Source organism: Salvelinus alpinus, chromosome 5 (genome assembly GCF_045679555.1).
Source record: "Salvelinus alpinus chromosome 5, SLU_Salpinus.1, whole genome shotgun sequence".
In the NCBI taxonomy this organism is placed as follows: Eukaryota; Metazoa; Chordata; class Actinopteri; order Salmoniformes; family Salmonidae; genus Salvelinus; species Salvelinus alpinus.
The window spans coordinates 28,354,477-28,369,938 of record NC_092090.1 but is presented as its reverse complement, the minus strand read 5'-3'; the positions used below and the strand labels follow the sequence as shown (position 1 = coordinate 28,369,938).

Sequence of the window (15,462 nt, the reverse complement as noted above, 5' to 3'; positions counted from 1 at the left end):
TGACAAGCTTTGCACACTCTTGGCATTCTCTCAACCAGCTTCGCGAGGTAGTCACCTGGAATGCATTTCAATTAACAGGTGTGCCTTGTTAAAACTTCATTTGTGTAATTTATTTTATGTGTTTGAGACAATCAGTTGTGCTATGACAAGGTAGAGATGGTGTGCAGAAGATAGCCTTATTTGGTAAAATGCCAAGTTCATATTATGGCAAGAACAGCTCAAATAAGCAAAGAGAAACGACAGTCCATCATTACTTTAAGACATGAAGGTCAGTCAATGCGGAAAATTAAGACATTTTTACGTTTCTTCAAGTGCAGTCGTAAAATCCATCAAGCGCCATAATGAAACTGGCTCTCATGAGGACCATCACAGGAAAGGAAGACCCAGAGTTACCTCTGCTGCAGAGGATAAATTCATTAGAATAACTGCACCTCTGATTAAAGCCCAAATAAATGCTTCACAGAGTTCAAGTAACAAACACAACTCATCTTCTGCACATCACCCTAGTGTTTAATTTTCCATACTGTAATAATGCCGCCACTATGGCCTATTTATTGCCTCACCCCCCTTATCCTACCTCATTTGCACACACTGTATATAGACTTTCTCTATTGTATTATTGACTGTATATTTTTTTATTCCATGTATAACCCTGTGTTGTTGTTTGTGTCGCACTGCTTTGCTTTATCTTGGCCAGGTCGCAGTTGTAAAACTTTTCACCTAAATCCAGTGACATGGAGAAATGTTTTGTTGATGTCATGTTGAATTCACATTAGTTGACAACTCAACCAAATGTAAACTAAAACTAGACATTGAAATGACATGTGTGTCCAGTGGGTAGCTCATTTACAACGGGCAAAAAGTTCCATGCAACTCGCGCTGCCGTGTCACAATACCTGGTACTCTAGTCCTGGATCTTGGAACTGCTACTCACGCAGGTCCTGAATTTGTTTCAGACAGGGTTAGTTTGCGTTTCGCATGTGCTTAATAGCACAGATTAGGGTACCAAACGCTCTAAGATCCATACAGTCATACTGTATGTGAAAGGACCCTAAATCTCCCAATCCCCCCAGTGTGATACTAATCTATCGCCCCCTTAAAACCAACACAGTCTCTTTTAATACAGTTGTCTGAGCTGATCACCTCTCTGTGTTCTACCCTCTTCAATGTTGTTATCCAAGTTGATTTCAACATTCACGTTGATTCAAGAAAATGTTGACATCCACATTAATATAGAAGTGTTTGGAAACATATTATATTCTTATTTACAATTAAAGTGACTCCAAAATGACACAATACATTATTTACCATTCATTTCTATTGGGCACAAAATAATCTGAAACACAACCAAAACAAACAGCAAATGAATCCAACAAATTTGTTGTCACAAGGTTGATGTAGTCATTGTGTGCTAGGAATATGGGACCAAATACTAAACTTTTGACTTCTTCAATACACATACTGTATAAGTGAATTTGTCCCAATACTTTTGGTCCCATTAAATAGGGACTATGTACAAAAGAACTGTAATTTCTAAACGGTTCACCCGATATGGATGACAATATCTTTAAATTAAAGCTGACAGTCTGCACTTTAACCTCATAGTCATTGTATTATTTATATTTTATATTTTATTTTATGCACTTTGAGATTTTTCATCTATAATGAAAAGTTCTTTACAAATGTAAAAGTATTATTACTTCTCTATAAACATCTAATCATGAGCATGACATGACCCAAATGAAGGAATACAAGTCATCTCAGAGAATCTCATGCTGCAATCTCAGCAAATAGTGATTTTTTTTTTTTAAGTATCTGCTTATGTGATTATTTCTGACCTAATGTGATGCCAAAAGATCAATGATAAATTGTCAAGTGGGATGACACACACTTAACAACCTCAGAGACTGTCACAAAGACAAATATATCAAACACCACTTATTTTTGCAAACCAAATCTCCATAGGCCAAATGTGTGACTGTGTGGTATTTGTACAGTGTACTTGAGGGTCCTCCTCCAGGCGTGTGGTTATTGTGAGGTATTATAGAGCTGGGGGATTCATTCACTTAAAGAGTTTAAGAGGAGCATTACAGTAATCATCCTACTTTATGCTCCAATTGGCACAAATGTAGTCCAACAGGACGCTAATTTAAGAGTCTTAAATCCTCTCACTTGTACAATAGGAAACCGTGGGGGTGCCATCTTCTTGTTCATCTAGACAGTTTGCTAATTTGATTCGGTTTATAATCCCTGTCGTGTTATTTAAACCTGATTATAGACAGAAAACAAAGGGTAAATGAGCAGAAACAGACCCAGAGCCGATTGTCTGTGTTAGATGCTTCTATCTCGTTTTATGATTCAGAACTTGTTGAGTGAGTTGATGGTCAACCCCAACTCATCATAACTAAAACTTAGTAACCATGACAAGCCCAGTAGTGTGGGTCTGGGGCTGTAATTATCAAGCGTCTCAGAATAGGAGTGCTGATTTAGGATCCGTTTTGCCTTATAGATCACAATGGGCAAATGGGAAAATGATGTCACCAATCGCAGTCTGAGATGCTTGATACATATGGCCTCTGATTCCAGTAAAGTGCAGATGGACTGTTTACTTCCAGAGCCAACAATACCCCAGAGACTGCCCTATCGGTGATGACTGTCAGGAGCAGAGCTATCATACTGTACATACCACGGTGGGGGCTGCTCTCTGCTCTGCTCTCTGAGGGATCCTCCATCACACCACTTGCTGGAGAGACTTGCGTGCGGGGATGTAATTACACACCACAATTGCAGTAGCTCTGATCTGACGATGATATCTTTCTAGAACAAACATCTCTGAGTACACAGAGGTAACTGGAAGGCATGAACAACAGCATGGGACTTTCATCCAGAGCTGGGATTTTTCATCTTTGTAAGCATCCATCTTCTCCACAGGGAGACAAGGCACGGCCACGGGAAAGTCAGTTGTCCATATCACTCCCAAGTTCAGGCTAAATCATTCCCATATCCTTCCCAGGTTTACCACATTTCGTTGTTGATTTATGTCCAATGGTAGCACTACATTACAGCATGCAATAAAATGGTAATAACATGGTAATAGTATGGTAACAAGGTATTTGTGTTGTAGTTCAACAAAGTGCCATCATTTGGATAGAAATTATCATATGACTTCACATTCAACAACAAAAATACATCATCATTTGGTTTAAGTTAGCTACAAAACCACTTTATTTAAAAAGCAGATTATATCATCTACAGTTAAATGATACGTCCCAATTTTTAATACATTAAATAACTTTTGACTTTTTCATGTTTAGATAAATAAATCTAGTTTCCTTTTTTATGAACCATCTAGGTAATCAAACACTTATACAAAAGTGATACAAAAGTGATGTGACAGAGGTGTCATATGTGCTTATTGAAAACTACTGGTAGGAGAGAGAAGACTTCACTTTCAGAGTGATTTATGATGAAAGAATAACTAGCCTCTTTATGCACAGGTATGGGGAAACTAGCTGTGTGCTATGCAATAGAAATGGAATTGAAGTAGTATTTTTAAAAAGAGGTGTATTAAGACATCGTTAAAGGGGATCAACTCTTGTCAAGTTTAAAAATGTTCTGCTTTAATGAAAAATGATTTGAGATTGATATGAGTGGGTCTTATTGTACTATTCAAACTACAGTTCAGAAAATGCCATTGCCTCATTCTTCAAGTATATTACACATTCCTTGACTAGGAGTCTCATCATACTATGCTGAGATTCAGTTTATCTACCATCAAAGGGAATTTCCCAGCAAAAACATGTACTCCAGGGATACTAGCCTTTTCACTTTTGCAAATGTATAACTGGGAGCAGAGCAAAAAATAAACAACAGTTTGCCAAACATACACTAATAATTACATTCCAAAGAATCTCATCGAGGGATACATCAGAAAGCACATGATGCCTGTGTCGGCCCCTCCTCTCCGTAATCTCTACGTCAGCCTCCTTGTCTGTTAGATTCAGTAGTATGAGAGGACAGTTCCTCTGACTAGGCTACTGTGAGCAGGTACTGGGTAGGCCTGAGTCAGAACCTTAACCCATCCTTTCTGTTGGAGAGAGATTGAGAGAGCATGGGTCGTTTTGTGGAGCTGGGTGGCCGTTGTCCTGCTCACTCAACAAGGTACATGCACCATGGCACTGCCACTGGTGCACACACACACACACACACACACACACTTCTGTACACACTGAGTATACCAAACATTAAGAACACCTTCCTAATATTGAGTTACACCCCGTTTGCACTCAGAACAGCCTCAATTCATCGGGGCATGGACTCTACAAGGTGTCAAAAGTGTTCTGCAGGGATGCTGGTCCATGTTGGCTCTAATGCTTCCCACAGTTGTGTCAAGTTGGCTGGATGTCCTTTGGCTGGTGGACCATTCTTGATATACACGGGAAAAACCCAGCACCATTACAGTCTTTGACACAAACCGGTGCGCCTGACACCTACACCATAACCCGTTCAAAGGCACTTAAATATTTTGTCTTGCCCATTCACCCTCTGAATGGCACATATACACAATCCATGTCTCAATTGTCTCAAGGCTTAAAAATCCAGTTTAACCTGTCTTCAACTACACTGATTGAAGTGTATTTAACAAGTGACATCACCTGGATTCACCTGGTCAGTCTATGTCATGGAAAGAGCAGTTCTTAATGTTTTGTACACTCAGTGTCTATAGACCAACAGACTAACACACACACACACACACACAGACGCACACAACAACACAACCAGCGAGGGAAAACACGGGGGATGGATTCTCCAGGGACACGGTTTGGACCAGCAACTCCCACAACCAACCAGACAATCAGATCAACCAGTAGGTATGACACAGTAACGTCTGCATGAGGAGGATATGTGGGGACTCTCGATGGTCAGACACTCACTTACTCAGTGCTACCATATGGGTCAAATAACCAGTGTGTGGAACTGTACATGTTAACAGGTCTGTGGATCGCATGACCAAGCAGAGCGAGAACACAGGGGCCTCTAGGACGTGTCCTTGAGGAGAAATTAAACAACGGACCAATACCCTTCAGAGGACCGTTAAGACTGTGACAGCTCGTTTGGCCTCCGATTCCATTTGATAATAATGCAGCAAAAAAATACACTACACTTCTAGTGGAAAATGTCTGCAAAATATATAGGCATGTATAAAAGACAATCTACGTGCTTCTAACTTTTTTTCTCATTATATAATCGTTGAGACACTGCTTGTGAATCTCTCGAGGTCACGTCTTCTAAGACTGCTAAGTGGAATGAGTGCCAGCCCAGGCTAGCGCTGTGGCTACTGACAGCGCATGCGGTGCCACAAACATCCGCTATGCCAAGTAGCACTGGAGCAAAGGGATGGTACAGGAGAGTGTGTCACAGAGTCACATGAAGGAGCTCGGGTTGTTGCTGGTAGACTCGGTACCCTTGCATAGCCAAAAGGAGCCGTAGCTAGCTGGACTGTGGCATTGTCACTGTCACCATGCGGTGAGGTTTCTCAGTGGAAGGCCACTCTGAAGGCACAGCATGTCCAACCCTCTAACCCTGCCAGACAGTGCTGGAATGTTATGTAGCGGCCTGTTTCATGGCCTCCCAGCCTCCTAGCAGAGACGCTGTCCTGCTCTCTCTCTCTCTCTCTCTCTCTCTCTGACAGAGGAGCAGTAAATGCATCATGGCATTGGGCTTCAGTGCGAAGGAATGAAGAAAACAGAAAGGGAGGAAAAAAGAGATCGATGGAGAGAGGGATAGAGAGAGAGTGGCCCCCTCCCTCCATCCAGGCCAGTCCCCACTGTGATGAATGTGCAGGGGTCACGGTGCTGACGTCAGCCAGGGCATCTGGGTGGGCTGGGGCCTCGGCCTGCTTCACTGTTCACAGACCAAAAGGAGGAAGGAGGGAGAAAAAAACTGATGAGAGAGAGAGAGAGAGAGACGTGGACTCTCTCCCAGCCCGGTCTTGTGACTTGTCCATTGCCCTGTATATCTCCTCTCCCCAGGGCACGGCCGGCAAGTAGAGAGCGAAGTCTCCCAGGGTCTGTCTGTTCCGAAGTTCCCGGGATTCCGTGGGCGGGGGATTCCTTCTTCTTTGTTGTCTCAGGTCACCTGGGAGGCGGGTCAGCGGTGGGTTGGGGTTGGTTCCTCGCCGACCCTGCCCTCTCACAGCTCAGTGACGTGTAGTGGGTAGCTGGGGGGCGGGTGGGCGGGCACCGGGACCTTTAGCCTGCGGATGTGGCAGCCGTGACAGAGCAGGTGGCAATCCAGGGGGTAACAGCGGTGACCCTCCTCGTCGTTTAGCTGGAGGCCACAGTCCTACAACACCGAGGGAGAGAGATAGACTCAGTGAACTGCAGTAGCTGGACATTTGTGAAGGAAAATATTATATACACCCATCTAGGGTTGGGCGATATGACGATATATATCGTGTGATGATAGATAAACATCTATCGCTTCATATTATGCTCTATCGTTTATTTCGTTGTGTCGCAAATCACACTCTTTACGGCAATATCTTTTGTCAATTGGACGACACTTTGCGTTCTTCCACACGGAAAAAATTGTAACACAAACAAACACGGAGGAGAGTGAACGTGACACAGAGCACAGAGACACGGAGCTCGTACCTAAAAGCGGAGCTACTTCGGTCGCATGGACGTCGTTTGGGTATGAAAAGTCTGACACAGACCAGAAAACCGTCCTCTGCAAAATATGCCGCAGGCCGGTCCCGACAACAGGCTCAAACACCACTAACCTCTTTTACCACCTACGCAAGAATCATGTGAAACAGTACGGAGAGAGTCTACAGATGAGACCCAAACAAGTACAGTCGAGTGCTCAAAACAAACCCCCGACTCAGACGTTGCAAGAGGCGTTTGCCCGCGGCACACCATGGCAAAGAATCACGAAGATGGAAGGAGATAACTGCTGCCGTTACAACTTACATCTGCAAAGACATGGCCCCAATTTACACGGTCGCGAAACAGGAGTTTCGTGAGTTGGTGCTAACACTTGACCCAAGGTACCAAATACAAATTGATATGTAACATGTATTAATGCCAAAATAACATGCAAAACAGGCAAGCCCCCCAATATATATATATATATTAGACCTATTTTTATTTTGTTTGCAACTATAGTTGAAGTGTATTCTATTTACCTTTTAAGATTTTATACATTTATATTTTAGTTGAAACTTTGCACAAAGGTTCTAAATAAAAGGAGAAATAATCAAATATGAGTAAGTACCATTTATTTGTTGAGTATAATTCAAAATGTAAACAGAAATAGGCCTTTACATGTGGTCATTTAATATAAGCTATTTATTTATTACAGAAAATATGCTATATCATGATGTGTATCGTTATCGGGATATGAAATTACCTATATCGGGATATGAGATTTTGGCCCTATTGCCCAGCCCTACACCCATCCAATGCCTTTGAGCAGGTGCTGGATATCAAAACTATCCATATTTCAGATATGTACTGTACTACCTTTTTCTACCTTTTCTACCTCTCGACTGATATGAGAGGCCGCTGGTGGGTATTCCTGTCAAGTTAACGAAGAGGCGGAGTAGCCTAGAGGTTAGAGCGTTGGTGTAACGGAATTACACCAACTTCATACGAAGAGGAGGAGTAGTGATTCGACCAAGGCGCAGCGTTGTGATATGACATAATGAATTTATTTACAAGCGACGAACACTGACACGAACTATACTTGAAATAATCAAAATAACAAACGACGTAGACGAAACCTGAACATGGAACTTACATACAGACACGAAAGAACTCACGAACAGGAATAGACTACATAAAACGAACAAACCGAAAACAGCCCCGTGTGGTGCACAGACACAGACACGGAAGACAATCACCCACAAACAAACAGTGTGAAACAGCCAACCTATATATGGTTCTCAATCAGAGGAAAACGTCAAACACCTGTCTCTGATTGAGAACCATATAAGGCTAATTACAAGTGACCTAAACAATGAAACACAAAACATATAATGCCCACCCCAACTCACGCCCTGACCCTCTAAACCTATACAAAAATAACATAAAATAGGTCAGGAACGTGACAGTTGGGCCAGTAACCGAAAGGTTGCTAGATTGAATCCCCGAGCTGACAAGGTAAAAATCTGTCGTTCTTCCCCTGAACAAGGCAGTTAACCCACTGTTCCTAGGCCGTCATTGTAAAATATGTGATGAATTTTCCATCCACTGCCGACCTGGACTTTAGACCCCTGTAATGACTATCAACCCCACAGAGGCTGCTGAATGATTACCTATTGTCTACATAATACCTTTATCACTCACCTAGATGGGATATGAGCTATTCCCTGGAATGTGTGATAATGAAATGAGTCAACCAGCTTTTGCCATTAAACATGGAATTCTTGATCAAACTCACACACACTTACAATCACACACTTTATTTGAGCCCTGGTTACAATGACTCACACTTGACAGAGCTATCATTAAACTGCTGTGTTAATGAATGCACTGTCAGGAATTCAATTTGGCTGACTTGACTAATTACTTTGATTACACTGAGGTTTGTAGGTCACGTGGGATGATTTCCTGTACATGTGTCTGAGTGAGTAAGTGGTCTGAACGGTCTCTCAGAGTGCTGAGATTCCAGGGTAGTCAAACAACAACCCCTGGTCTGATGTCCAGTTGAGTCCAGCGCTATCACCCTACCCTCTCCTCTCCCACAGCTCAACTCTGGAATGTGCCTGGACAATGAGTCACCACAGTGGTTTGCCCCTCACTCAGGTTCAGTTTGTGTGTGTAGTGCACACACCCACAGCAACATAGACCCACACTGCCATAGCATTTACACTAAAATGGATTAATGATCATAGTCAATGTGCTGGCTACGTTCAAAACATAAATAAGACAAGACACACAAACAGGGTGGTAATGACATTGTCTCACCTCGCAGTGATAGCACTCCACATGGTAGTCCTTGTCCATGGACACCACCCGGATGGTCTCCTCAGAGCCCTGTTAGGAAACACACACAGTCAATCAGACCCTCCCGTTTCCACCACTCCACTGGCACCAACAATCAGAGCTGAATATTAAGAGAGTTGGGTCAGAACGGATGCCATTGGTTTTAGAAGGGACGCCATGTTAGTGCCTTTATTCTCAAAATTTGGGAGTTGTAACAATACGAGAGCGCCTCCGACAATTCCCTATGAAATGACCCTCTGTAAACAAGCAAAACAGAGCAGCGAATTTAACAGACGTTTTTATTGATTATCATTCGGGATAAGGTGTATCCATGTAGGTACTGTGTTGTGGTGTCAACTAATTGCTCATCTGCCTTCACTGGACATCTTCATAGATTTGGAAAACTATCAGAAATAAACAGCACAGCGCGGAAGCGCCAATTATCACTTAGCAACGGCTATGGAGGAGATAATAGCAATCTCGGAACGTTCAGACAGAAACCGCATTGGCCCAACCCTCGACAGTATATACTGTATATGACTCTGACAACTAGTGCCAGGAGATAAGAGGATACAAGCAGTCATTGGCTCATCATTACCTGAGCAGGGAGGATTGGTTGGTTGCATGAGGCACATTTTGGGGCAAAGACCCTGTGGGGGAAACAGAGTAGAAGTTAAGTCTTGGTACATGCTGTATAATTCATCTCAGTCTCAGCACAAACCAGGATTTAAAGAGTACTGCGGAATGAAGAAACTCTTGCATGCTGACTTCATCACGTTGGCATTATCTATGAGAGACACATGTCCTTACGTGTGGTAGTCTTTAACACAGTAGATGTTGTTCTCCACGTCCACAGTGAAAGGCACTCCGTCCAGACCCTCTGTGCAGACCACACAGCGGAAGCAGCCAGGGTGGTAGGACTTGCCCAGTGCCTGCAGGATCTACACACACACGCACAGAGATAACAGTAAGGCTAGAGATTGAGGCCTCTCAGTAGGAGTCAATCACACCAGCCCGTTGGCATTCAGATACAGAAGCAAAACTAAACTAGGAGGTATGATGCCACATGTCAAGAAGAGATACATTACTGCTGAAGAGAAATCCCAGAGAGGGACAGGCATACTGTTCTGCTGATTGTCTTGTATCCCTATCTAGCAGGCCCTCCTACAGTATTAGGTTATTTCTTACCATTTCCATGATGAGGTGACCACATACAAAGCACTTCTCTGCCGTCTGCTGAAAGCCAGAGTACTGTGGGAGATAAAAAAAGAGACTTATCACTGGGCTTGTTAATATTCTAACATGTAGCAATGGAAACTGTTACATGGTGACTGTTAACTGTGTATGGTTGAGACTTGGGAGTGCAGCATTACAAAAGAGAGGATGGCTAAATTTGACACCTTTAAGTGTTTGAGACAGGGTTGGGGTTAATTCCACAAACTAAATTCTAATTTCCTTCTCCCTGTAAATTCAATTAAATCCGTTTTAATTGTATATCAGTCTTTGAATTCAAAGATAATTCAATTCCTCTCAATTCCAATGTTAAGTCAATTCCAATAATTCAATTCCCAATTCAATATTTTCCTGAACAATTCCACAAATATTCAATTCCATTTCAATTCAAACAGTTCAAATAGTCTAATTCCAAGTCAATTCCAATTTAATTTGAATTGATTTCAATGTAAATTCTCCACTTCTTAAGTGATTTCAAGAATTGAATTGGAATTTCAAATTCAATTGGAATTGACCCCAACCCTGGTTTGAGAACCCCTAACACTTATGACCAAAATGTAAATGTAGGGAACCAGAGTACAGCCTAAATGACACCATCTATAGGGGGTGCTGCTGCTCTCTTTATATTGATGTGAAAGGAGTTGGTCCTTTTTCCTTTGTCTCCTCTCTTTGTTGAGATGTATATGAGAAACCAGTGGCATTGCTGTAACGATACTGTCCTAAACCAAACCCATCAGAGCACTCTACTAACAGGAGAGCACACATCCAGTCCTCAGCTCTCTACTATTGGTGGTCTCCTAAAGTCTGGACCACAGTCACACAAACACAAGGAGATGTACCCGAACTTGAGGTAAGACGTGTAACTTGAACATAAGATATCACATTGAAGTCAATGAGGGATTTAAATGTGAGTTATACATGCATTACCATCGTTATGTTTGTCCCATAGTGACCATCTGCAAAGCACATGACCCTGGGGGCATGACCTGATGAGAGGAGGGTAATGGTGGGACAGGGGTAGCAGGTGGAGATGGGGTGGTGAGGGGTGCATGGGGAGGGTGACTCCAGATTTCCACTTTAACCCCACAAGACAGACCATCTGCCCCGATGACAGGGCAGAGCTGGTGGTCAATACTCTGAGGAAGCTAGGGACTTTATCACATCCACCATCTGATCCCTTTAGGGTCTATTCTTTACATCTATAGTATGAGGAGACCCAATACCACTCTTAGCACTCATCCTCTCCTCTTGAAAGTCTGTTTTAGGGGCCAATGGGCAATGTCTATGTGTAATGGAGTGAATCATTTACATTAAGTAAGTAAATGGCAACCTAACAACCTAATTCAGTAGTAATAAGGTCTGTATCTTTTTGGAAGACAAAAACGACTGCTATAAAACACCTGGTTCCCATTGATTATAGATTGACGGACGTCTATAAGAGATCAATACAATGTGTCCAACCTGGGCAGATGGATACATCATACAGGAGGCAGTCTGAGGCCTGCAGCTGCCCACAGCCACTCCGCCTCCCTCTATAATTCTAAGTGCTGGGGAGTAATGGGATGAGAGCAGTGGGGTAATTGTGCTCCTTGGGGAAATTTGGGGGAAATTAGTGGGAATTGGAGGGGTTGTGCTTAACTTTAATTGTAGCAGTGAAACATCTGTTTCCTCTGGAGGGTTTTGGAATGTGCAACCGCTCCTCTCCCAAGTCTGTCATCGAGGGGTGAGTGTGTATGAAGGACATGGAGAACTCAACCTCTGAACATCTGCATAATGAACATAACATAAACATAAATGCATGTGCATTAGGAGGCACGCAGGGACAACAAATGTTGTAACTCACCAGGAAGTCCTCTTCACAGTAGACCTTGCCGTGGACGTTGTAGAAAGCTTTCCCTCTCAGCCTCCTCCCTGAAGAAGAGAAGTAGGTGTGTGAGCTGGGATATTGAAGTGTTCCTGTATCAGACTCTGTCAAAGTGAAAACTGTAAAAGTGTTGCTACGTATGTGATTTTACCCAACCCGTAGGCTATAAGAAAGTTAATACATCAAGGAAATAGTGATTCCAGCCTTTTGAACAATGCTGAAATGCTCCAGGGGTTCTCCTGATGATATTTTAAATACATTATACAAAAATGTATTGTTGAGAATAAATAGAAATGGGAGTTGACTTTCTGCCTCCTACTCCCCTGACTCCTTTCTGTTCCATTAAAGCCACAACAATAACAGATGTCAACAGGAAACACCAGTGACCAAAGCAGATGATAGTAACATAATGTAGGTTTACTCGTTTGAGGTCCACACTACTGTTTCAATACTCTGGTCATCCATTGATCCCCACGGGACTCCTTCTACTTAGAACCAGCAAACAATCAATACAGCCCCATCATCCAGACCAGGCCTAAACTGCTTTACGAACTCCCCCTCCTCCTCCTCACCCCTACCCCTGCCATTGTGTACAGCTCTCACACACACCACCACAGCCCAAATATAGGAGCCTGAGCAAAGGATTTCCCCATGTCTGGTACTAACAGGCAGTCCCTCCCCAAAGTCACCATTTTGGGGCTCCATGAGCACAGTAGCACTAAATTCCACAGGATAAAAGGGAATTCCACCTAAAAGGAAAGATCTCCTCAATGCTCACTCCCACTGGCCCTGGCCTTTGCGCCCCCTGCGATGCTTCTCTTAATGCATGCCCATTCAAATACACTAAATGGCAGCAGCAGTCTTCTCTTTCTGGCAGTGCAGTGACTTCAACCCAGCCCAGCCTGGCAGACAGAGCGCATAGAGCTCATAAATCTGCAGGATTAGTCAGATTTAATTGCCGTCCTGAGCTGCCATTGATTTTATGGGTGTCCTGGCTTGGGAAAGACATGTCCCCCTTTTTACACCCAAATGAATGCAATCACTGTATTTCACACACAGTGTCACATTGCTGGGAGATAGCAATACATTAACACCCACATAAATGGCTATAGCAGCCGAAGAATGCTGTTCACACAATAGGTGAGACTTAAGACTGAAAGCGAGGAACTATTAGCATTTAGAGTTGGAGGCTGGACGAGAGAGAAAAAACATATTTCATGTTGACTACAAAGGAGGAGCTCTTTTAATTCAGAGTGACTAAACTTATAAAAACCATTACATTCAAATGAACAACACACCAGTGAGCCGGAGCTGGGGCATGTTGCTGTGTGTCTGTCTGGTGACCTTTGCTCTGGCGAGTGCATCTGGAAGGTGAAACACAAAGCCCTCGGCGCTCGCTGACTGTGGTGCTCTGCTAAGGGAGCGGGCTGCCTGAGCAAACGGGGACATTCTTTCTGCCTGAGGTCACTAGTTGGTCCCATTCAACCCCCCCCCCCCCCCCACCCCCCCTCCCTCATAGAGAGGGGGAGGGCTCCCTGCCTCCCTCTCTCTCCCTCTAGCCTTTGTCACAGGAGAGGAAAGTGCTGGGCTGGCTGCAGTGGGCTGGGGCTCAGGGCTCCTCTCCTCTTCTCCTCAGCTCACAGCCCCTGAGCACGGTGGGACATGTGACATTTTCCATGGAGTTCAGGACCAAATGGCTGCCTGATTGGGATTTCACACTCAAGATACTGTACTTAGTTTTTATAGCTCCAACATTGGTTTCCCATGACTCAGTGCTGCGTTTCACAGACATGCACATAAAGGGCCATGCATCTTGAAATAATGGGAGCGATTCTCTCAGCTAGATATTTAACCCATCAGAAATAATTTTAGAGCACTACAACAAACTGCAGTGAACTGGTCAAATAAAATAATTATGTGAGGAAAAATAAAATCCTTAGTGAGTCATACTGCAGCAATCAAAGTTTTGTGATCATGTGGTCAGTGTGGTAGATTGTGGACCAGTCATGGATGCCTGGTTGCGGTAGCCTGGTGGCGGTACTGTAGCACTGCTGACTGCTACTCCTAGTGCCAACCAGCCCGGCATCTGGACATGTCATTGGACCTGTGTCATTTATAAAATCCCTATGCTACTGTGTTGACTTTTAATGACCTGGCTGTTGGCCATAGGCAACTCTTTTTTTAAACTATAGTTGCTAAGCCAAGACATGAGATCACAATAAATACTGAATGAATATCTCCTTATGTAAATAATCTGAATAATGCCCTAGATTACCATCTTTTAAATGTTCAGTATCCCCATATTCTTCCTGTAGGGGGGAAACATCAAGCATGTTGCACCCTCTCAGTTTCTACCCCACCCACTCTCCCCTCTCCTTTCCTCCCACTCTCTCCTCTCAGAACAAGTGGGCCTTTATCACCTGCAGGCAGGCAGTGGGGATCTGAGGGGGAGGAGGCAGAGAGGGAGAGGCGGAGGGAGGGCCTGCCCAGTGCCGTGGTAAGTAAAAGAAGGATGCTGGAGGTAGTGACTCACTCAGATTGCTTGGGACTTCAGACAGGAATGTTTCGATCCCGGCAACGTGAGCATGTGCTGACCTGCTGCTGCTTCCAAATAGTTTTTAAGTAAGTCTCTCTTTAAAGAGAACAGCCAAGTTAAGACACCAACAGAGCCACAAGCACATCTCTCAAATAGAAAACCCAGAAGCTACAGAATCTCCCAGTCTCTCTAATATCATTAACCTTTCTAGGACACAAGTTCCGCTAGCGGAACCCCTCGACAACATTCCACTGAAAAGGCAGCGCGGGAAATTAAAAAATATTTTTTAGAAATATGTAACTTTCACAAATTAACAAGTCCAATACAGCAAATGAAAGATAAACATCTTGTTAATCTACCCATCGTGTCCGATTTAAAAAATGCTTTACAGCGAAAACACAACATATGATTATGTTAGATCACCACCAAGTCCAAAAAACACAGCCATTTTCCCAGCCAAAGATAGGAGTCACAAAAAGCAGAAATAGAGATATAATTAATCACTAACCTTTGATGATCTTCATCAGATGACACTCATAGGACATCATGTTACACAATACATTTATGTTTTGTTCGATAATGTGCATATTTATATCCAAAAATCTCAGTTTACATTGGCGCCATGTTCAGAAATGCCTCCAAAATAGCCGGAGAAATTGCAGAGAGCCACATCAAATAACAGAAATACTCATCATAAACTTTGATGAAAGATACATGTTTTACATATAATTAAAGATACACTTGTTCTTAATGCAACCGCTGTGTCAGATTTCAAAAAAACTTTACGGAAAAAGCACAATATTCAATAATCTGAGACAGCGCTCAGATAGAAACAAAAT

The 15,462-nt window shown here is 43.2% G+C and overlaps 1 protein-coding gene across 1 annotated transcript in view; it reads right to left on the bottom strand.

Annotated features, from left to right (window-relative positions):
- Positions 1 to 3,196: 3,196 nt before the first annotated feature.
- The window catches only part of LOC139575844 (Wilms tumor protein 1-interacting protein homolog), a 31,091-nt gene continuing 18,825 nt past the window's right edge, over positions 3,197 to 15,462 (bottom strand). Inside the window, exons 3-8 of the mRNA XM_071401201.1 lie at positions 12,067 to 12,134; positions 10,179 to 10,241; positions 9,801 to 9,931; positions 9,589 to 9,640; positions 8,973 to 9,041; positions 3,197 to 6,345 (exon numbers count right to left, since the gene is read on the bottom strand). Coding sequence (XP_071257302.1) covers positions 6,193 to 6,345; positions 8,973 to 9,041; positions 9,589 to 9,640; positions 9,801 to 9,931; positions 10,179 to 10,241; positions 12,067 to 12,134 — 536 coding nt within the window. The 3' untranslated portion in view covers positions 3,197 to 6,192. The remainder of the gene's footprint in view (positions 6,346 to 8,972; positions 9,042 to 9,588; positions 9,641 to 9,800; positions 9,932 to 10,178; positions 10,242 to 12,066; positions 12,135 to 15,462) is intronic.